Consider the following 23,429-nt stretch of genomic DNA (forward strand, 5'->3'; position numbering starts at 1 on the left):
CTGTTTTTTATTAGTTTGTTCTTTTTATTCCTTAAATTCCGCATATACGTGAAATGGTATAGTGTTTATCTTTCTCTGTCTGACTTAATACCTTCTAGGTCCATCAAAGCAATATCTTTTTCCATCTCCTCCCTTTTCATATGTAGAGGTCTTGTTTTCCTATCTTTTCACCCATTCTATCTTTTGGCTGGAGTGCTTAATTCTTTTTCATTTAAAGTACTTATTGATAGGAATGTAGTTGTTACCATTCTTTATTTCTGTTTTTGATACATGTTTTTTCTTCTTAAAGAAGTCCCTCCAACATTTCCTATAATACTGGCTTGGTGGAGATAATTCTTTTAGCTTATTTTGTCTGGGAAGCTCTTTATATGTCCCTCAACTCAAAATGATAGCTATGCTAGATAAATTATTCTTGATTGTAGATCCTGGGTCTTCATCCTGTCAAATATTTTTTGACAAGCCCTTCTGTCCTGCATAGTTTCTTTTGAGAAATCAGCTGCCAGTCTCATGAGTGTTCCTTTATAAGTAATTATTTCTTTTTCTCTTGCTGTTTTTAATATTCTTTCTTTGTATTTAACCTTTGGCATTTCAATTATGATGTGTCTTGTGTGGGCCTCTTTGGATCACTGATTTTTGGAATTCTCTGAGTTTCCTGGAGTTTTATGTCCATTTTCTTCACCAAGTTAGCGAAGTTTTCCAATATTATATCTTCAAACAGCTGTTCAACATCTTGATTTTCTTATGTTACGCCGATCAGACAAATATTTGGAGCCTTAATAGTGTCTTTTGTCCTTCTTAAATTATTTTTATAGTCTTGGCATCTTTTTTCTTGCCATTCTGATTGAGTGTCCTGATTGGCTTTCCTGTTCTCTAGATAGGACATTTGATCCTCTTCTTTATTCATTTTGTTTATTCCTTTGTTCATTCCATTTAATATACTTTTCATCTCAGATAATGTGTTCTCCATTTCAGGTTGGTTCCCTTTTATAATTTCCATTTCCATTTTTATCTCTCTGTTGGAGTTCTCTACATTTCCCAAAAGTTCATTGAGCATCTTTGTAACTAGTGTTTTGAACTCTGCATCTGTTAGATTACTTGGCTCCATTATATCTGGATCTCTGTTCTGTTCTGTCATATGGTTTCTGCTTGTCTTCCCATTTTGGCTGCCTTTCTGTGCACTAAGCAAAGCTCCTAATTCTCCCAGTCTTATTAGTGCAGATTTGTGAAGTAGGTGTCCAGTGGCACAGTCCTGAGAGGGGTTCAGCTGCAGGCCAAATTTAGCTCAAGCCCATGCTCCTCCTGTTAAGATTCAGCAAGCAATCCACAGATGCTGTGCTTATAGTTGCCTCAAAAGGCCACACCAGAAACCGAGGCCAGCTGCCTCCAGCAGTGTGAGTCTCAGCAAGGCGCATCTGACTCGCTGAGGATACACCTGGATGTGGCTTGGGTGGGGCCACGAGTTGGGGTAGGTGGGGTTTCAGGGAATCCTCTGGGCGGAGCAACCTCTGTTAGCCAGTTTGATGATGTGGGCACTGCGTTCGTTGCACTGGTAGGAGGGAGGGCTCAACAGGGAACAATGGACCTCTGGCAGTTCTGTACCGAGCAAGTCTCGCCTCGGCCCTCACTCTGAAAATGTCTCTCTGTAAATCCCTGGTGCCCCCTGTGCGCAGCCAAACAGGCACTGGTGCTCAGAGCAAGCAGGTCCGTCATGGCGAAAATTCCTTTGCAGACGTGGCCCCTTTAAGAGGCTTCTGCAGCTGCTGCTGCCGCAGCTTCCATCTTACTCAGCTGCTCAGGACCGGGCACCCTGCATCCTCACCCTGTCCTACCTTCTGCCATTGCAGGGTGATTTCTTGGACTTCTCCCTAGTTGCATGGCTTGTTCATCTAGATCTCAGGCAATTTTTCCTTGCTGCTGCTCCTTGTTTCTGTCACAACTTTGATTTGGTCACCAGAGGGTTCAACAGAGACTGTATCATTTATGCCATTTTTTTCTGCTCTATAACTTTTGACATTTTAATTGTAATGTATCTTGGTGTAGGTCCTTCTTTGCTTTCATCTTGTCTGAAACTTTCTGGGCTTCCTGGATCTGGATGTCTGTTTCATTCCCTAAGTTAGGAAAGTTTTCAGCCATTGTTTCTTCACATAGAATTCCTGCCCCTTTCTCTCTCTTTTCTTTCTGGGGTTCCTATAATGTGAATGTTGGTGTAAGTCCCTTAGTTATCTTCACTTTTTTTCCATTCTTTTTTTTTCTTTTTGCTGTTCTGATTGGGTGAGTTTCACTTCTTGTCTCTGAGTTCACTGATGCTTTCATCTGCTTCATCTAGGCTACTTCTCTAATATATTTTTCAGTTCAGTTATTGTATTCTTCAGCTCTGTGACTTCAATTTGGTACTTTCTTATATTTTCTATCGCTTTGTCAAAGTTCTCATTGTGTTCATCCACTCTCTTCCTGAGTTCAGTGAGCATCTTTATTACTATTACTCTTTATCAGGTAAATTACATATCTCCATTTCATTAAGGTTTTTACCTGTACTTTTGTTTAGAACATTTTTTGTTTCTTCATTTTGTTTGACTCTCTGCATTGGTTTCTATGCATTTAATGCAACAGCCACTTCTCCAAGTCTTGAAGGAGTGGCCTCGTGTAGAAAACAGATCTTGTTCAACTCTTCTTTAGCTCTTGATTGTCTCTCAAACCTTTTTAATTGTCCAAGCAGCCTATTATATTTTTAATAGTTCCTAGTAGTTGAGGGTGTGTCAAGATCTGTCAGTATACCAAAAGGCAGGATCTCAGTCAGCACCTAGATTCAGGTTGATTGGAAGCAAGACTCTCAGGCAACAGCTTTTAAAGTATGTAAATATATGCAGTCCTGTGGGACAACAAGTGTAAGCCTCACTGACCACTAGAGCCAGGCAGTATGGAAGTGTCCACTGGACAGCAGTTGCAAACATTGGGGCTCCAGACAAGCGTATAAGCTCTTTTTGGGGGGGAGATACCAGTGAGCTGTTGTAAGGCAGAGGGAGAACACAAAGATGGCATCCACTGGCAGACATTTCCAGAGAGCAGCTTCATAGGGCCCTAGGTGTGTGCTAAACCTAAAACCTGCCTCCCAGGCCAAAACTCCAAGACAAGCACATATAGACTTTAATGACTTGGACCAAAGAATCTCTTCTGCCAAGTGCTCTCTTGGGTGTTTTTAGAGAAAAAGGTACCTATCCCTCTTTTGGAGTCTGGTTCTACAAGTTCTGCCCTTGCAGAGCAGAAAGGGCTTAGGTGAACCTGAATCCTAGCTATATCCTCTGCCAGCTCTGTGCCTTTTTCTAAGTTACCTAAACTCGAAACCTTGGATTCTTTATCTAGAATAGGCAAATATTACCTACCTCAGATGGATGTTTTGTGAATTAGAAATAGCATATATGAAGCTCTTAGAATGTCAACTGTAAAACAAATCAACACTTAAAAAAGAGGAGAAGGGGAATATAGTCAATAATATTGTGATAAGTTTACATGATGACATATAATTTCTAGAATTAACAGGGTGATCACTTGTAAGGTGTAAAAATGCTGAATCACTATATTGTACACCTGAAATGAATATAATATTGTATACCAACTATATTTAAATAAAAGAGTTGTCCTGTAAAAAAGAAGAGTATGTGAAGCTCTTATCACAGTGCCTGGCATCTAGTAGGTGCTTAAGAAATGCTCATTACTATTTGTCATATAATATTTTCTGTGCTTCTGAAATTTGTGCAAGTATCAAGACCAGTTTATAAACTTCGTAGGAATACCTTGACATAAGAAATAAAAATGTATTCAACTCCATATGAAAAGAAAATCTGTATAAAAAAGAAAAAGTGGAACTTTTAGGGATATGTACATATTTCTTTTCATTTTATTTTTCTTTCTAATAGTATAGAATGCAAACTGATGGGGTCAGTTTCCAGGTTATTTCCTTTTTCTGGTAATCTGTTTCTCTGGGTGAGCTAATTTTAACCCACAAACCCAAACAATGGGGCTTCTCTTGGGCACCAGCCTCTCCCTCATTTGCCTCTCATATTACTTCTCTTTTTTGTTTTCTGCTTTACCCCGAACCCTGACCTGGAATCCTAATTTCATCTTTTGTTTTATGCTCCTTGACATATTAACTTAATAGGAAGGGCTCAATTTCTTCCCCACTGACAGATGTTTTCCTAATTTGAATGCTGTTGAAAAACCAGTTCCGTTTCCATGTTCACTAATGTTTATATCTCTTCATGGCTCATGATTCACATCATCTATAACTGCTCCTTAGAGTCCCATCTTGTGACCAGCCTCCAATATAATTCTCAGATTCTCTACTATCGCTTGTGACAATTCTCTTTGGGTCTAGCTTGAGGTTTTGCAAGAATCAATAAAGAGTAGATAAGAATTTAGGTTTACCAGGACCTCATTTGGGAATGCACAAGAATCAGAAATGGAAATTTATTCACTGTATAAGCTGACTTACAGAAGAAAAAAAGTGGGGGTGGGACAGAGAGGAATGACATTTTATTATTACTAAGCATTTGTATCTTTCCAATTTGTCATGTTTAGGTATGTACATGCAGCTATCAAAAGGCATGTAAAAATGAACAGTTTTTTTTATTATTTGCAAAAAGCCATAAAAACATTTATACAAGACATTATGAAATTCTAATACCATCATTAGGACCCAGCTTCTTTAGGTTATCAATGTGGCATCATCACCAAAGGTCATTCTGCAAACAGTCAGGCAAGCAGGATGAGCATATTTCCTTGATTATATAATTGGCATAACAACAACAACAAGAACAACAATAATAATAATTAAAGAAACCTTCTTTCAGCTGGATAACCCTGCATAAATAGGCAACACAGTTAATCAAAATGTAAACATACAGTTTCCTGACACCATATAGCAAAAATAAAACTAGTTGTGACCAGAAGAATTTCTACGTTACCCCACTATAGTGATTCTTACACTTTGTTTCTTTACTGTGTGATCCCTATGTATTTTTTCCCATTCGTCATCTTCCGTATCCTGGTCAAATATTTCAGGGTATGCTGGTAATTTATCTTTAGGACATTCTTCATAGTAACTCCGAACATATTTTCCCACAAACCACCCTTTGTATTCTTCAGGCATTTTGCATTCCAGGCCATGATAGTGAACGTTGTAGTGGTGCTTTAACCAGTAGTAGAGGTAGTGGATGCTGTAGTCACATCTCCAAGGGTTATCTCTGAGCCACAAGAGTTTCAAAAAATACAAGTCTTCTAATACTCCATAGTCAAAGTTTTGCAGACTGTTGTTTGATAAATCTAACTCTTCTAAGTGTGTGAGTCCTAAAAAGGCAGCTAGAAACAGAAAATATTTATTAAACCAATGAGTAATTGGGTTAAATGCAACTGTAAGGCATATTATAAGGACAAATATAAATTAAAAATAAGAGACTTAATTCTTCCTGTTGAAAATAAAGGAAAAGATTTCCCTCCCCTCCTTTTTCGCAGAGTGCTTAAGAAAACTTGTAATAAGTACTTTCTTCTCTCTTTGAAATGTATACATATCCTTTAAAAGAGTAATGAGGATTTTTGTCAGATTTATAAGCCATAAAGGTCTTTTCTCAAGGAGTTGGGAGCCCTCTCCTTGAAATGTATTCATCAAGAAAGATAGCACTCCTATCTCCCAGTTTCTGTGGGTCAGTAGGAGCCTTGCTCCAAGTCGCAAAACTACTTCTTGTCATAAAGATAGAAGTTTGTTTTATTCTTGACAAAGCCAATTTGCTAACAGAGTTGGTCACCTTAATTATGAGGTAAAGTTATAATGAACTGTGTGCGACAAATGGTGCTGTCAAGTCCTCTTATCTAAGGACTAGTTTTCATTTATCTTGAAAACATATATGCATTGGGTTGTATCTGCCTGGTTATATAAAAGAGTGAGATTTTGTTCTGTCTTTGCACTCTCTTAGCAGATTGCCTGTGACGTGCATCACACTCTGGTTCTATGCTTATTCACTAATAAAAGTTTCTTTCTCTACTACCTTTCTGGAGAAGACTTCTGTGTTGGGAGAAGAAAGCTTTCCCTTTTATTAAATTTACCAGAACACAATATTTTATATGAAAAAAATCAACTTTAAATTAGCTTTCTGAAAGATGTATTTTGGGCTCATGTGCATTTTTTATACTCACTGGAAAGATGCCACAAAAAAAGGTATGAATTAGGAAAATATTTCAAATATAAGATGTGAGTGCATAAAAAATGAAAAATGACAAATGACAGCTCCTTAGGATATCACTAAACTCTGAAAATGCCCAGAAAACAGCCTTTTCCCAGATTAGGAGGAGGGAATTATACTCTTGTAGTATCCAAAAACAAAACAATTTTATCAGCATTTTGAAAACATCTGTCCATTTTGGCAAACTATGTTAGCTATCAGCTTTGAATTCATATGTATTTAATTCTGCTGGAGGGTGGATAATTAAAATAAATATCAAACACAACACAAAATAAGACAACAAAAAGCTCTTTTATCCCCTTTTAAGAGTAAAGAAATCTAAATCTAGATTATTCCTATTTCAGTTGACATGAATCAACCAGGTACCCTAGAATTTATGTCAATCCTAATTTCAAATACTTTGTTCCTATTTCAAACATTTTCTCATTGCTGTTTTAAAATACTCTTGTTGGAACATGGAGTGTCATTTTAAATTTGGAAAATTTGCTCTCATACCAATACCATCAAGCATTTTCATATCATTTGTTCTCAGACAAAACCCATAATTCCCCCTAAAAAGCATTCTTCCTATTTTGGTGCAAAGCAAATAATTGGGGATGCAGGTTGGGGGAGAGCAGGGCGTGGGGAGGAGCAAAAGGTTAGCCCTTGTAATGATAGTTCTGAAGATAATGCATTTTTTCCCCTATTTGCTAACATTCTGTGAGTCAACAATTTACTTTTCTTAAAACAAGTCAGTCCTTCAGATTGAAAGCAAGTGTAAACATTCCTAGATTTTATTTTGAAAGCACTGTAGTTGTTACTTAGACCATATGTATCCAGGCACTTTGGAAAGCTAGTTTTTATTTGCTTTTTAAAGTAGGTAAAACCCCTAACAGGATATCTTCTTTCCCTTTTCTGCAATAATATCTAGCATTTTATGAGACTGTTATTTATACTTTTTAAAGACTGGCAGATCTCACTGCATTTGTATACCTACCAGCATAAGTTGTTGGCAGTGTTTCATCTCAGAGGTCCAGAAATACAGAAGGTCTTTTATTTGAAAACGTCTTTAGGTCATTTTGACTTATTTAAGTGCCGAGATAGTTTTTGTTCCAGAACATAAACCAAGAAAAGTGGTTGGCATTTGGTAGGTGTTTAATAAATATTCGTTAATGTGGAAAATACTTTCCTGGGACTGAATTGAGCAAAGGAGAAAAAGAATACTACTGCTGATAACAGAGTTTACATTGTGTGTTAGCAAGGAAAACACATTGAATAAACAAGATTAAAAGGCCTTTAAGAAATCCCAAGGATGGAAAAGGAATCCTCACAATCATGAGAATTTAATAACTGTTGAGGGGAAAATACCACTAGAAATAAAACAAGCCCATTTTGCACTATTATCTCTCTGCATTGTCTTTTTTCATTTTTCTCTAGCTTTCTTTACAAAATGTAGTTCTATCATAACTAAAATATTATTGCAGCATTATACACTACTTTTATGTTAGACCTAACATTTAGTCTCTTTAGAAATAACTCTAGAACTTGTTTCCATGGATACTTTTGATAGTTGGTAAGCTAAAGTCAGAAGGAAATCAGGCTCTTGCCCAGAGACCTGCAACACAGCATGTCTTGTGGTTCTTATGGAGCAAGAGAGGGTTCCTACCTCCAGAGGCTTCACCTTGTGGCCTGGCTTTGTGGACTGACTACCAGTGACGCCTGCACACTAATACGGTGATTACTTCATTTGTGAGAAGGGTGTCTCTGCAGTATTCTTATTCACTGTGAAATGAAAATTGCTTTTGATCTCACAACTTAAAGATACTCCCAAGTTTATACTCTGTGTATAGACCAAGTGTAGCATATTGTCGTTCCCTGGGGAAATTTGTAACATTATGAATTCTTAATATTTTAAAAAGATATTCTTAATACTAAAAATATGCCTTTGTAGCTCTAGAACATTAATTTTCAATTTTCACTTCTACAATGTTAAAATCTTAATGTTCTATTAATAGTATTAAGTTACCATTAAGAAAAGCTGAAGAAACAATTGTACTCAAAATATAATATTAACATTGCATTATCAATAGTATTACTAATCATTTTTATAGACAGGACTTTTCAAATTGAAGTAGCACTGTGAAGGCACCTATATTATGTACGTTACAAATCTGATCAATATTGCAGTAATTCTCAGTTCTTTCTAAACACAGTGGGTTTACTTAACCTACCACTCTCGTTTTTATAGTTTGTCAGAGGCTTTGCTTAGAAAGTGAAGAGATTTCAAGGATGAAAAAGAGAATTGATCTTGATCTAGGATTAGATAAAATATGACTGGCTCTGGTTACAGCATATGTTACCTTAACTTATGAACTTGGTGCTTAGCAGATTTTTCAAATTTAATTTTAAAAAGTTGTTAAAGTCCTACTTTAAACAAGTTGGGACTTAATGGCTAGCAAAGAAAATGCCAAGTCTGAATTTCCTTTTAAAAATCACTACAAGTTTAGCATTTTATTGACCATTAGGCACATATTCTTATTTTTTATTATATTCTATAAAACACTCTTATTTGGACCAATTAAATAACTGTTGCTTACTAATATATACTATTACATACTTCATAAAGCAATGTTTTGGAGAACATTTCTCTGAGTGCCAAACAAATTTTAATTTAAGCACCATGTTTACTTTGAATTCGCACTTCTTATTATTTAGTTTCTTTAAAATGAAGTTGTATTTACTATAAATGTTGCTGTAGAAAAAAACAGAGAACATGTTACCAGTTTAAAGGGCTATTCTGTGGAACTTACCAGGGTCTATAAATTCAATACCATTGCTGCTAAGGTTTAATTTCTTTAGCTCATGAACATCTTCAAACTCCTTGGGTCGAAGTTGGTTGATTTTATTGTACGACAAGTCAAGTTTAACAATATCTGGAGGGATGTTGTTTGGAACTTTCTTCAGCTCTGGAAAAATTAAAATATTCAGGTTATCAAGCTCTCCTCTCACCCTCATTTACTCTATCACTCTTACACCTGTGTGATTGAAGAGTCATCTCTTAAAGATAAAGGGAAAAGGGATATCTAAAGCCAAAGAACATATGTATGAATAAGGCTTAGCATGTGCTAAATTCCGCCAAAGCCTAGTGAACCAAGTGCGTTATGCTTAGAGGAGCAACTCCTTGCTCAGCTGTTCAGAGAAACTTCCTAGAGGCAGCTGCAAGAAATCAAGGGGAGAAGAACAGGTAGCACATCTCAGTTGGCTCAGTCATCAGGTGAAGTGGTGGGTTCACTCTTGGCTATCCATTAGAACCACCTGGGAAGCTTTAAAAAAAGAAAGCTAAAATGAAACAAAACAAATCAAACCGTTCTATGTGTGTCCCCTCCCATTCCCTTACCACTCTCTAGGAGTTTTCACTATTAATTATTGCCTCTTTGATGCATCTTCATTTTATCCCCCTCCTCAGGCTCATTCTGTCAACAAATAGGCTCAAATCTTTCCACCCTAAAAAACAAACAAAAAGCTCTTGAGCTTGGGGACCCTCAAGCTGTTATCTTATTTCTCCTTTCCTTGGATGTTACAATTCAGGGAAGAGTAGTTTTGGCTTGATGCCTCTGCTTCCTCATCATCCACTGATTCCATGAATCCTTGTTATTTAGTTTGTACTCCATCATTCCCTGGGGGTACAGCCATAACCGAACTCCCCAGGAACAACAATCATAATAGTGCTACTGCAACTGCTGTTGCTGCTGCTCCTGATATAGGAAAATCCTCTGGAGAGGAATCCAGGTTATTTTTCACAGGTTAATAGGAAATCAAGGTTCACCTAATTTATCTCTTACTATTTATGTTTGTTTTTAAATCCTGCTTTTAAAAAATATGAAGTTTTTATATTTTATATTTTAGCATGATAATTGCCCTTTCTTTTAATCCTTAGCAAAAATATTTTGAAGAGGTTTTATTCCATTTGAAGTAGGGCAAATGAAGCCTATGAAGAGAAACAAACCTGTTCCTACAAAAGAAATTCTTTGAACTAGGTACAGTAAAAAAAGTTTTTGGAAGGTGGTCTCCATAATGCCCCTTTCAGTACAGAATAATTGAATTGCTGACAATTTCTTCTAAATACTAAAAAAAAACCCACCTGTTATTTATGATTTCTTAACCCATAGTATATTTACTTTCATAAAGACTCAAGTTTATTTTTTCCCTACTTTTAACAGCTCAGAATCTATGGTCTTTAATAGGATGGTGTTGGTAGTTTCTTCTTTCGTATCCTTTTTTTTTCTCTTAAATTTGCTTTCTCTTATTGATGGGATCTTAGGGTTTAGTATCAATGTGCAGGAACCGTTCTAGGTGCTCTAACAATTATTAAATGACAAGAACTCTATGAGCCAAGTACCATTATTAGCCTCATTTTACAGAAGAAGAAACTGAGGCACAGCTTGCCCACAGTCACATTCCTAGGATTTAAACGTAGACATGCTAGCCCCAGAATTTATGCTTCTAACCACCACGCTCTGCTGCACATTCATGGCACTTTTCTGTTTCATTTATGCTCTTGCACCTGCTTAGAATCCTCAAGCTTGGCACATAGGGTCAAATGGGCGTTGGGGAGTACCTGGGGTAGAGTCAATTTATTGGGATGGCCATGAGACCTCTTTGGCTCTGTATTTAAAATGACATCTCCCTGCATTCAAGTGGGCAATAACAAGAATAATAATAATACCACTAGCCCCTGCTTTTTCTCAATGGTAGTTATCAACAGCAGACATAGTGTACATTTTACTGATTTTTTTTTTTCATTTTTGCCATCTTCTCACCATGGAAACTTCATAAGGGAGGCTTAGGACAATGCCAAATATGTCATAAATAAATAAGTGGTATGTGGTAGACAGCTTTTAAAATGGCACCCAATGATTCACTCCTTTGTGCAAACTCTTCCCCTTGAGTAAGGGCTGAACCTAGTGACTCGTTTCTAACAATGGAATGCAGCAAATGTATGGAATGTCACTTCCATCATTAGGCTACAAGAAATTGTGACTTTTGTCTTACTAGCAGACTCTCTTTTGCTAACTTTGATAACTCAAGCTGCCATGTTGGAGAGGCTCACATGGCCAGGGATTAAGGATATAGCCTCTGGCCAACAGCCAGCATGGAACTCAGGCCCTCAGTCCAATAGCCCTGAAGGAATTGAATCCTGCCAACACTGATATGAGTTTAGAAGAGAATCCTTTTCCAGTTGAATGTTCAGATGAGACTACTTCCCTGAATGCTGGTCAACATCTTGATTACAGCCTTGTGAGAGATCCTGAAGCTGAGCCATATCTGGTTTCTGGACCCACACAAACTGTGAGGTGATAAACTGTGTTGTTTTAAGCCATTAAGTTTTGAGGTAGTTTGTTAGGCAGCAATAGATAACTCCATGGTAAATAATAGGAGTTCATCAAATGTTTATTAAGTTTAATGATTCAGGAGTATTGAGGCTGCTTGTAATAACAATGCTTTAAAAATTTCAGTGATCTTATTTCTGTCCTCTGATAAGACATTTTTCTGTTTGACCTAAAGTTGTGTCTGCCAACATACTGAAAGGTGAAAGATTTTAAAACTTGAACTTATTGTAATGTTGCAACAGCAAGATAATCCTACCTTTAGTATCAGCAAGACCCTAACTGGAGAGCTGTATTGTCTCTTGGATACTACATGTAAACAAGGAGATAGAGATCCTAGTGATAACTGAAAATCAGAGGCAACCAAGGACAGACAAAAGAAATAATACCTTGGCATTTAGCATTTAGAATAATTATTGAGAATGACTGTGACATCTTCTTAGAGGGCATTTAAAGACAGAATAGAGTTTTATTTCAAAATAGCGAGGATCCCACCTCTTCTCACTTCCTCTGCTGCTACCACATTGGTCCAAGCCACCTTCACCTCTTGTCTGGATTATCCTAATAGTGTCCTAAAACCATGTGATCCTGTTAAAACGTAAATCAGATCACGTCATTTTCCCAGGAGACTTCCCATCCACCAGACGGCAGAATCCTTCACTCTCTTTCCATCCCACTATGAAAAGAAGCCCAAGTCATCACCAAGGCCCTGTAAAGCCAGTAAGGGCATAGGTCTTCATTATCATCAGGGTCAGCATCTCCTAGATTCTGGAAAGCCACCTGTTTATCAGGACTTACTTGCTGAACCCACATCTGCTAGCCTGGATATGAGGGTAGATGACAGACACCTCCTAAGCAACCACTGTAGGACAAGCTAAAGTGAGTTAACCACAAATAAATGGATAGAAAAAAATGTTTATGAGAATACCCTGAAACCCAGCTTAAGCAATGTGGCAGACCTATGGAAGCTGGAAAAAAGAACATGAATTGCAGAACCAACTTTGGCATGGTGAGCAGCAGCCCTGGGTAAAAATAAGATACACAAATAATACCAGGAGATACAAACCAAAGCCTTTACTAGTAGTGTGGCTTAGAAAAACATAGAAAAATCTTATTTGTTGTATTGATGAGTAAAAACAGTTCTTTAATTCTTCTACCTTAAACTTGAATGAGAATTGCAAATACTCATGTAAAGTATGTTTGTTTTTTATAAAGATTATATAAATACAAATTTTCCCAGGCCAGAAGTCAAATTTGGTCAATGTCCCATCTCTAGACCAAGTACCACATCGTTATTTGTTGCCACTCGAAATTCTTGCTAAACCCTTAACAAATATCATATTTATATGATTTTCACCCCTGACAAAACTCGCCCCTCCCCCAACGAAACTTCGTTGATTTTGAGGAGGAAACTAGGAAATTTTCTCCATGTAATTTCCCATTTGGTCGTCAGCACTGTCAGAACTACTATGAAGGCATGGTGGTAGTAGGTAAAGAGACATAAATAGGCCTGTTTATTGCAAATAAAAATTCTTAATTATTGTTCAAACCAGCAGTGAAATTAACTTCAAAGGCAGCTGGGAGCAATTTATGGGCATAATCATCCCCAGCCTTAATCTTAGAGGTAAATAAATCCTTTTTAAAAAATGGTCAATTATTCTGGTAAATGTGAAGCTAAAAAGCGGTTTTAAAACTCCAACTGTCATGTATTTTTGGCAAATCAATTTGCCTCAATATGGCACAAACATACTTTCAACTAGTTTCACATTTATTCCCTTTGAAAGACTAAGTTGTTGGCAAAGTGCCTGTTTCCCTGTGAATAGAGCTATTATTTCTTTTTTCTTGCTGTCAGATGTTTAAGGCAAAAATAGTGATGTTCCCGGTCTATGTGGTCAAATTGAGGTAAAATTCGCACATATTAGGTACCTTACGCACACCATCTGACTCATCATCCATCAGCTGGGAAAGTCACAACTTATGAGTTAGGGGAATATGTATTCAGGTTCCCCATGTGTGATCAGGTGCATGGTGCACAGAGCCTAAGGAAGGGCTCAATACAGGGAGGAAGCATCTAGAAATCTGTTATAAATTCTTGGTTAATAGATGTACCCAGAATCTTGAAGGAAGAGATGACATTGCATGGTGGTCAGTGGCTTGGGAACTGCTTGGGGACTCCCTGTGTGATTTTAGAAGGGCAACTTACTTCACACCTCAGTTTCCTCACTTATACAATGAGGATAATAGTACTTCTTTTAAAGCTGTGAGGAATAAATGAAATAGTGCATGAAACTGGGCACACCAAACATCTTATTAATATCATTGCTAGTTCTATGCTTGTTGGCATGTTTTAGGCTTCAATCTCAGCTTTGAAGTTTACCTGTGAGACCTCTGCCAAGTGCCTGAACCTCTCTGAGGCTCATTTTCCTCAGCTGTGAATGGGGATCCTACTACCTTCCTGGAAGTTGTGTGTAGAGTAACTGAAACATAGTAGGTTCCCAGTTAAGGAACACTCTCTTAAATTTATAGTATTCCAGAATGGCATTTCCCAGGTTACAATGCTGTAATTGCTCTGTTATGGTTTTAAATTATATACAGTTCACAGGGTGTTGTAATAAGCAAACTTTCCCATGCCACCACGGCTGCGGTGGGACCTAACCAGGTGCCACTTTTCAGAGTCAGAGTGGGGCAAGGTTTGAGCATGACTTTACTCATAAATGAACAAATCTGAACAATGAACAAATTTACTTCTGGCTCAGTTTGCCTGCTTCTTCATCATCAACAAATTCCTGCTTATGGTTCCCTTGAGAGGAGCCAGAGCCTCCATGTTCCTCTTAACCTTCCCTTTCTGCTCTTAAAGAAACAAAACAAAGCAAAGCCTCCCAAAATAAGCAGAATGAATGACACTGTACTCTATAGGATCCTAAGTCAATGATATCTGGCCTTAACTTAATATTACAAACAAGTTATTAATCCATGCCAAAAATGAAACATACGGATGTTGTCACATGGCTTGTTATCTTAGGGTTGATTCACAGTCCCAAGGCTACGCTTTGGGAACATCTTCACTAACATGTCAAGAGCATTACCAAAATCTCCTTTTCGTTTTCTTATTTCATGACGTATCCTGTATGTGCAAATCTTGCACAGTACTAGCCCCATATTGTGTGGGATATAAAACCCAGTAATGATTTTCAGGAAGTAGGTAATTAATATTCTGGAAAGATTTCCTTAGTCTCAGAGTTCTTGGATTAAATACTTTTAACTTTGTTTTTTTTTTCAATATTTTTATGTTTTGAGGACAATTAAGATATAAGATGTTAGCGAGTATTTATTAAAACCTCGAGATTAAATTGTAAGAGCTACAGATACACCATCACTACATCCTGCTTGGCCTCCTCTGACAGTGCTCTCACCTGTCCTTTTCTGCACATCGGTTTCCCTAGGTTATCACGTCCCCATGGACATACACCATTTTGACTTTACTTGCTGTTAAGTCAGGTTACGTAGACGGCATTTGCATTTGTTTTCACACCCACTGGTTTACCTACATAAATTAAGTTACTTTTGATTTAAGATTAAAGGAATTCCTGCCCTCTTCTAATGTCTCCTAAATCACCAGTCATTTCAAGTTTGGACTCCAGAAAAGCTTGGATAAATTCCATTGTCACTGGAGAAAGATTTCCAGTGGAAGTTACACCAGAAATTCTAAGACATGGTGGAGTGTAGGGTGGGTTATGAGATCCAAAGAGTATTTTAAATCATCCATGAAAATGAAAAAGTAAGAAACTTACAAACCTTTTCTTTTGCAGTCCAGTGTTTGTATGGGAAACACATAAATGTGGCAAAGAGAAGAGTCCACCTCAGGCTTGATGACAGGGGGTCTCCCTGACACTTGGGGTTTTGGGGCTAATTGGTCTTTTTCTTCTTCGTTACATAACTCTTCAGATTTTATCTGCCGCAGTTTTTTATTTTTTAGTTCTTGTGGGCTTTCGCACTTGGCGTAGTTCCCCAGATTTCGGTTCTTTGGAATGTGCAACATTGAAATGAGTGTTTCCATGTCACAAGTACAGTGCCAGGGGTTGTCATAAAGGCGCAGGTAGCTCAGCAGAGGTGTATAAATAAACACTTCCTCAGTCAAGATTTTTATCTGGTTATGCTGCAGTAAGAGAGTGGTAAGTTTATTTAAACCAAAGAAAGTCTCGCTCTCAATTTTGGAGATCTCATTCTGTTGCAGATCCAAGCTTTTAAGCTTTTTAAACTTGGAAAACATATTGTTTTTCAATATGCGGATCTTGTTTCTTGCTAAAAGCATGTGCAGCAAATCCTGAGGCCAGCCAGGCAGCACATAAACTAGTTTTCTTTCTTGACAATCTAAATATTTTTCGTGAAGATACATGTACACTTCGCAGGGAAGGCCTGGTGCGTAGCGTTTGACCGGGTTGGAGCCTCTCCTGCCCCCACCCACCCTGCCATGACCAGCTCGGTTTCTCACACCCCCGGGGCTCGCCTTGCGGAGCTCGGAGGCTTTACAAAACAAGAGCAGGATTATGATGGTTACCACACGCATCCTGACATCCAGCTGGCCCCAAGTGCTTAGTGTGACAGATGCAACAATGAAAGAATTCCTTTGAAATCTAAGCTTGAGTAATCTTAACTAAGATTGCAGATGGAGAACCTGGAGATCCAGCTGAGGTATGGTGGAGTCCCTAGGTTGCAGGAGAAAAAATATTCAGTTAAGGACCATTGTGAGCAAATAATATTATTGACAGATAATAGCAGCTTTTTTTTTTAAGCAAGGACATTCCAGTTAATATAAAGGCACATACAGAATAGTGGTGTATAGGCTCAGCACCCTTGTACTTGCTTTGTTTAGAGGCTCAATGTTTGGGCCTTGAGTTTGAATCAAGGCTCCCTTTCTTGCTTAACTGTGTGACCTCGGGCTAATTATTGAACTTCATCTTCTGTATCTGTAAAATGGAGCTGAGGATAGATACCTCTAGTATTGTTGAGAGGATGAAACGGACCATGCATCTAAGGTACTTCACAGTGCTTGGTCCAGAGGAAGTACTCCACAGTGTTAGGGCTAACTTAGCATTATGAAAACCGAAACTTGTAGTTTATCATCATATTGGATTCAAGAAATTAATGGGATTCTCCTTACAGCTTTGAGATGTGCAAACGAGAGTAGGACTCCAATGGTTGTCTTCTTGAGCTTATTTTTTTTCTCTCCTTTACAGCCTCCCAATCACAATCATGTTGAATGTGTATTCCAGAAATGCTCAGGGTAAATTGCAACTGCCCTTGTTATCTCTTGTACTCCTTGGCTCAAAGATCACCTTTCAGTGAAACTTCCTCTGACGGCTATATTTGAAGTCACACTCCTTCTTAGCTATTATATTTTTAGAGGAATGTATTTTTTCCTTAGTAAGTATTAATGATGACTTCCAAAATCTGCATGTTTAAAAGAATTGTTTTCATTGTTTTTAATCCTGCAGGTGGTTTTGGTTTGCATTTATTGCTTAGGACATAGTCAATTCTTGGCAGAGGAAGAAATGTCCAAAATGGATTTATAATTAATAACATTTCTGTTGCTATTACCCAGGGCCTATGTGGTTATGAGTGGCAGATGTGTTTTCTATTCAGTGTAGCAGTGTGAATGCTAGAGTCACTCCCTAGCCTGGGGTTTTCCTGCTTGATGAGGTCCCTTCCACCTGGAATACCTCCCCTCTTCTTTGTCTCAAGCATTCCTCCCATGCACTGTTCTGTGTCTCCTCTCCTAATTACTTCTCTTCTGTCTCAGATTGGGGGTCTCACTTCCCCTCGGTCAGGACTCAGAGTGCCAACTGCATATCACTTTGCCACTCTTTGTCTTCCTTGCAAGATCATAAGCTGTGCAGTTGCCTCTGTCCCAGACATTTTCAAGGCACTTGGCCTTTCTGACCCTCTTGGCCTTTCTGACCCTCCAATCTCTACTTGCAATTCCTTGTAAATTGCATGTAAACCTAACCTAAACATTTTGTCAATTATTATGCTTACTGAATTATTTATGATATGCATGCTGAAGTATTTGGGGGAAAGTATGTTTTGTTTGCAACTTACTTTAAAATGCATTAAAAATGGATTGAAGGATAGAGAGATGGATATACAACTGGAAAAGTTATGAAGCAAATACTATAAGACATAAATTGCAGAATCTAGGTGGTAGGTATATTCATTGCACAATTCTTCAGTTCTCTCAACTTTTTTGTATGTTCGAAAGTTTCCATAATAAAATGTTAAAAAGAAACAAAAAAAATGAACAAAAATTCATGCCACAAAAAATCAGGTTGGTTTTCTTCAAGTGCTTTGAGCTAAAAGCTCTAAAATATACTGTTTTTCCCAAAGTAGTATTTTTTTTCCTCTTCTTTCTGTAATCCTCAAACAATAATAAACATGTGTATATATTTTAATTTTAAAGCCAAAAGAAATCTTTTTCTGGGAAAAGAAACCATATACTTAGAATAACTTACTTGCCGAGGTTTTTGTTTGTTTTCTAATGAATACATCACTTTGAATGTAGGATGGAAAAACTTTAAGTTTAAACATTTGTAGTAAGTTGTTTAGTGATGTGTCACTTGTTTGATCTAGGCTTCTGTAAAAATTTGCAAGAGCTGAATCTCTCTGACTGCCCAACACTCACGGTGAGTATAAGAAGCTTCTTTTATTGTTGTTTACATAGATTGGAACTTGCTACGTTGGAGTCCTAATACACAGGGATGTTGCCAAAATACATGCCTGTGTGCTCATTTAGGATTAAATACGGAAAAAAAGCAAACTATGTTTAACATTGGCAAGAAATTTTATCCCATTTATATAGTGCTATTATTAATCCTGTAGATATATGTCCAACGTTGGAGTCTCTGGAAGGTGGAAACTATTCAACAATTACACAAACATGGACAATATTTATATTTAAGGCCATGTGTATAAGACAGAAAAATTGAACCCAGCAGGAACAATAGGCTCATTTACATGGTCTTCACTGTGGTGGTGCCAAAGAAGATAGAAATGAACATGTATCCCTAGCAAGCTTCTTTCTGGTCCCTTGTCATCTACCTCCAATCTGTCTTCAACTCCATGAGCACATTAATACTGTTTCTAAAAGGCAGATCTGGCCATTTCACCTACATCTTCCACCATATATACATCTGCAGAATTGGATAAAGCCATCTACGCTACTGAATAGAGTCAAAGCTCTTTGACATTACTGTATTTTGGAGACCCTCTGTGGTCTTGTATATGCCTCCCTTTCCAGCCTCATCTTGGTCCAAATCCTGCATACTCATTAAGTTTCCGCAACCACAAGCTGCTATGATTTCTTTGCTGCATTTGCCAAACTTCTTGCTGTTTCGCCTTTGTTCAAGCAGTGTTCTTTGTTTGGAATACTCTTTCCCTTAGTTCTCTGGGGCTGCTTTCCTCTTTGGCAGGCTTTCAGGCTTACTTTAGGCACCGCCTCTTTTACCAAGACATCACTGACTCTCAGGGCTTGGTTCGCCGCTGCTCCTCTGGGTTCCTGTCATAAGTAACCTTAATCTCACTGATTCTGCCTCCTCCACTAGCCTAAGAGACCCAAAAAGCAGAAGATGCGTCTCATTTTTTGTGATAGTCATAGCACACAGCGCAGACCTTGCATAGTAAACACTCTATGATATTTTTTTTTATTAAATGCAACTATATAGAGATATCTTGTAGGTAATAGACAACATTGGTTAGAATTTGAGATTCTATCTTGGGTTGACATCTCTATATAAGTCATACATATATAAGCCAAAAGTAAGTAAGATCAACCTGGAGAGAGAGAAGGTATGAGGAAAGTTACCTAGGATTGAATGTTGGGAATGCTGACTTTCAGGAGGAGGCAGAGAAGAAACAGCAAAGGCTCTTAAGAAGGAATAGTAAGAGAAGTAGGTTCAAAACAGAGAGGTATCACAAAAGGCAAGAGAGCAAACAGTTTCAGAAGGAAGTGACGACAGTGAGCAGGTAAGAAAAGGACCAAGAAGTGCCTCTAGATTTGAGAATTAGAAGGTGACTGGTGGCTTTTTCTAGAACAGTTTCAGTGGGATATTGGGGCAGAACTCTAATTGTAGTGAATTGCAAAGTGGACAACAGGTAAGAAAATGAGGCATTAGGTATAAGCTTGTCTTTCTAGAAAGTAGCTAAGGGGATGGCAGAAGGAAAATAGAGGCGGGGAAACCTGTTTTAGGTTTATAGAGGCTGGTGGAAACTCAGTTGAAGCAACTAATGGAGCAAGTCCCTTAGGAGACAGCAGACACTAGAATGAAGGGCCTGATTGTGTCATGTCCCTCATTAAGCTCCAGCTCCAGGGCATAGGTGAAAAGACTTCATGAATTGGCTCTTGATTGCTGCCTTCCCAGTCTCATTGTTATAGTTCTTTCTTTCAAATTTCTACTCTATTTCATTTTTTGTGAATATTTTTTGTACTATGTTAATGATATATTTATGTTCATATATAAAGGTATAGAGGGAATTCGTATGTTATAAAATATAGATGTTATGGATATTTAAAAACAAATCAAGTTTCAGTTTTTGACCTCAGAGAGCTTCAGTTTTGCACTTAAATAAAAGATCATATTCTTTAAAGTTAGCTTTCTAATAGGAAAGTCGGAAAAATGCCATCTGCATTGAATTTGCGAACATCAAAATCTGTTTCAGTTTTGGAGTCTAATAATTTACAGGGCTGATAATTTTATCCAACTACACTTTACTATTGTTTTTCACTTCGAGACAGAGACTGGGAGACATGTTTACAGTTAAGGAGTTGAGTAATATTCATTCAAAAAGCTTTGATTTCTAAGGAGCTTGCCTTGTGAATATATTACATTGAGAAAGATTGGAATGCATTGTGGACAAATTACAATTCATTCTGCAATCTATCATTTTTGCATTTATGTGCTCTAATATTTGCAGATTGAAACTTGAATTATTTTAAATACTGAGAGTAGGAGTCATTTGAATTTTCTTAGGACAGAAAAATGCAGAGAATGATTTGCTCCCTCGTGCCAAAGGAGATATCAGAACCCTCTATGATAAACAAAGCATATTCCAACTTCCTTTTCCTGGTCCCCAAATTTTCATCTTCACCATGGCTATCTCTCTAAGGGTGTATAAACTGACACTCTATCCTCTTCTTGCCCCATTTCATTTGCATTTTTGCCAGACTCTTCCAACAGGTGTGCAATCACTTTGATATTTGATTGGTACCATAACTATTGTTGAAGATAGATTTTGTTTATATTAAACTATAATGCTACCATTATGGTCGTCCTTTCCATTTCTGCTGGGAAAATTATACTGTACACTTTTTCTCTATCCACGTAAATCCAAATCCTACATTTCGGTGGTGGAGTATCTAGAAAAACTGCTGGCAGAGTGAATGCAGTGGCAAAAGTACAGTGCTTATTGAAAGCCCTGCACTTGCACTCATGCGACATCGGCACACAGATCCTTTCCAACAGTAGAACTGCCGTTTTACAACTTAAAAAAGAAACTTGGGTTCTTTTTAAGGCGTGGTTTGCTGCCCCTATAAATCATCCAATTCCTGTCTCATGTGATAGGAGCTTGATCTGCAAGATTTTGTTATTTTTAGTATATCCATGACTACAAGAAATGGTTAGGAATAGAATGTTAAACATTGATGATCCTGCTGAAAATAAACCTCTGCCATCCTTAGTGGTGTTTAGGGTGACCATATTGACCATACAGAATTCTTCTCCAAACCACATCTCCCAGCCAAGTGACAATTTACTTCTTCCTGCAATGACCTATTCTTTTAGGACCAATGTACCACAAATATTTAAAACTAGCTGACCTCTTCAGTGTTCTTGGGGAGACTCACCAACCATCATTAAATAAATAAAAACCTGCTGCTACTCATTCTAGAGCATTTAATAAATAGTTGTATATAAATATGAGAAGCAGCTCCATTGCAATATAAGCTTACAATTCATCTGGTCTTGGAAATGTCATTTTAGGGTTCATGCTTGAAATCAGTATTTTCTGTCTCTCTCAGGTAAGTCACATCTTTCTTTTGTACCTCAGTTTCAGCTCTTTGGGGGATAGTTGCTTGAATTTTTGAGATTCTCCCCCACTGTACTCCTAGCACTGAAATTTTGTCCAATGTGTATATAGCCAATATTTTACTTCAGGCTGTCTAAAACTTGCCATAAATTTGGTGCAAATCTGTTTAGCTGTTTTAATATATTTGGTAACAAAACCACAGAAACTTAATTACACACACACATGCATATACATTTATATATAAATATAGATGTAAATATGGACTCACTTTTAATGAAGTCTAATTGAGAGCATTTACTATTCTTGTCCTTCATAATAATTTCAGTAAATTTAAAAATTGATCCATTTTTAATCACTTTCATGCATCTGAAGTGTTCGACACTTTGAAATTTTAGCTCAAATTTCCTGTCACAGAGTTGAACCTGTAAGGATTCAAATTTTAACGTAGTGTCATTGTGATGAAATGGGACTTTATTTTCAAAAAAGAGGAAAGGGAGGGAGTAATGAAGCTTCAAGCAAAACTATCACCTTCTATTTAATTTGATTTACAACTAATATCAAAGAATACGAAGAGGCCAGGTCTTGCATGTACATTTTTAGAGCAGGGAGAGGGATGATAGAGAGATGATGGGGGAATAGCGAAGCCTGTTAGACTTTGATAACATTCTTCCCTCTGTTTTTATGCAGGATGAATCAATGAGATACATTTCTGAGGGTTGTTCTGGAGTCCTGTATCTCAATCTATCTAACACAACTATCACAAATAGGACAATGCGACTCCTACCAAGGTAATGCATGTTTATTTGTATTGCACAGAAGTGTACTGGCTTACTCTAGCATCCTCCAAAGGAAGTACTCCTTTGCCAACACCCCATCACTGGGGCACCACTATTTTGATAACAGGACTGCTGCTTTCCAGTCCCCAAAGCTGGTGCCTATCCTCTCCTTCCTTGGTGGGCCCAGGTTGAATAATTTGTCCTCTGTCTTATGTCACTCTTGAAGCAAAGTGTCCAGTAGCTTGAGTTAGGCTCTGCTGTCTCTTGCTGGTCCCCCCTTCCTGAGCAAATTCTAGTCCAGCGTCTAGGACTTCTTTACAACAGAACACCAATGTCCTATTTCCTTAGACTTTGAGCACTGTGTCCCAGATCTCCTGTTGCCATGCTCTGATTACCTATGGAACCCCCAACCACTACTGATTGTTTTTCCATCTGTGGACTGTTGACAATCCTGGACACAAATGTTGCTTCTCCTAAGCCAGCACTTCTTTGGAGGAAAAGAAACTGAAGAACACAAGACATTGTCAAGAGTTGATAGAATATTCAAATTTATCACAAATTTATGTCATTCAATTGTTCTTTATTTTCACCAAGGAAAGACTAATCAGGAGAAATTCAATGTACTTTCAAGCTACTGTGAACGAATAAACCATTTTAGAGACTACAACTGTTTGAAATTCTTTGAAAAGTAACAGGGAGGCCTTTGGAAAAGCTTAAACAGAGAAAATTCTAGGTAGTAATTTTCCTTATCTCTTCTCTCTAAACATTTTCTGAAAATGTGTAAGCCTAAAAAAAGTGGTAAACCTCTCATTGGAAGCTTGGAATCAGCTAAAACGGAAGTATACTACACCATGAAATATGGCAAACAATACAAATTAGGGCTTTATTTATTTTTTTGTTGATTGTTTAGACTTGAGAAAATGAAGAAAACAATTAATAAAGCAGATTAGATTTAAAAATGTATCCTGTTTGTAGCT

General features: G+C 37.5%; 2 protein-coding genes across 2 annotated transcripts in view; one reads left to right on the plus strand and one right to left on the minus strand.

Moving 5' to 3' along the window:
• Positions 1 to 23,429, plus strand: part of FBXL13 (F-box and leucine rich repeat protein 13) — a 283,144-nt gene that overhangs the window by 102,866 nt on the left and 156,849 nt on the right. The window contains exons 10-11 of the mRNA XM_011365209.2: positions 18,227 to 18,279; positions 22,364 to 22,464. Coding sequence (XP_011363511.1) covers positions 18,227 to 18,279; positions 22,364 to 22,464 — 154 coding nt within the window. The remainder of the gene's footprint in view (positions 1 to 18,226; positions 18,280 to 22,363; positions 22,465 to 23,429) is intronic.
• On the minus strand, positions 4,958 to 16,166 carry LRRC17 (leucine rich repeat containing 17). Its single transcript, XM_011365208.1, has 3 exons — positions 15,395 to 16,166; positions 9,023 to 9,178; positions 4,958 to 5,355 (listed from the first exon to the last, which is right to left on the minus strand). The coding sequence occupies exons 1-3, from the start codon at positions 16,164 to 16,166 to the stop codon at positions 4,958 to 4,960; spliced, it is 1,326 nt and encodes a 441-aa protein (XP_011363510.1).

The sequence above is a fragment of the Pteropus vampyrus genome, unplaced genomic scaffold, assembly GCF_000151845.1.
Source record: "Pteropus vampyrus isolate Shadow unplaced genomic scaffold, Pvam_2.0 Scaffold107, whole genome shotgun sequence".
In the NCBI taxonomy this organism is placed as follows: Eukaryota; Metazoa; Chordata; class Mammalia; order Chiroptera; family Pteropodidae; genus Pteropus; species Pteropus vampyrus.

Coding starts and splice junctions, on each gene's coding strand:
- LRRC17 (XM_011365208.1), bottom strand. CDS start 16,166: ATGCGTGTGGTAACCATCATAATCCTGCTCTTGTTTTGTAAAGCCTCC. Junction 9,179..15,394: donor ACTGGACTGCAAAAGAAAAG/GTTTGTAAGTTT, acceptor TAATTTTTCCAG/AGCTGAAGAAAGTTCCAAAC. Junction 5,356..9,022: donor TATTGAATTTATAGACCCTG/GTAAGTTCCACA, acceptor TTCTGTTTCTAG/CTGCCTTTTTAGGACTCACA.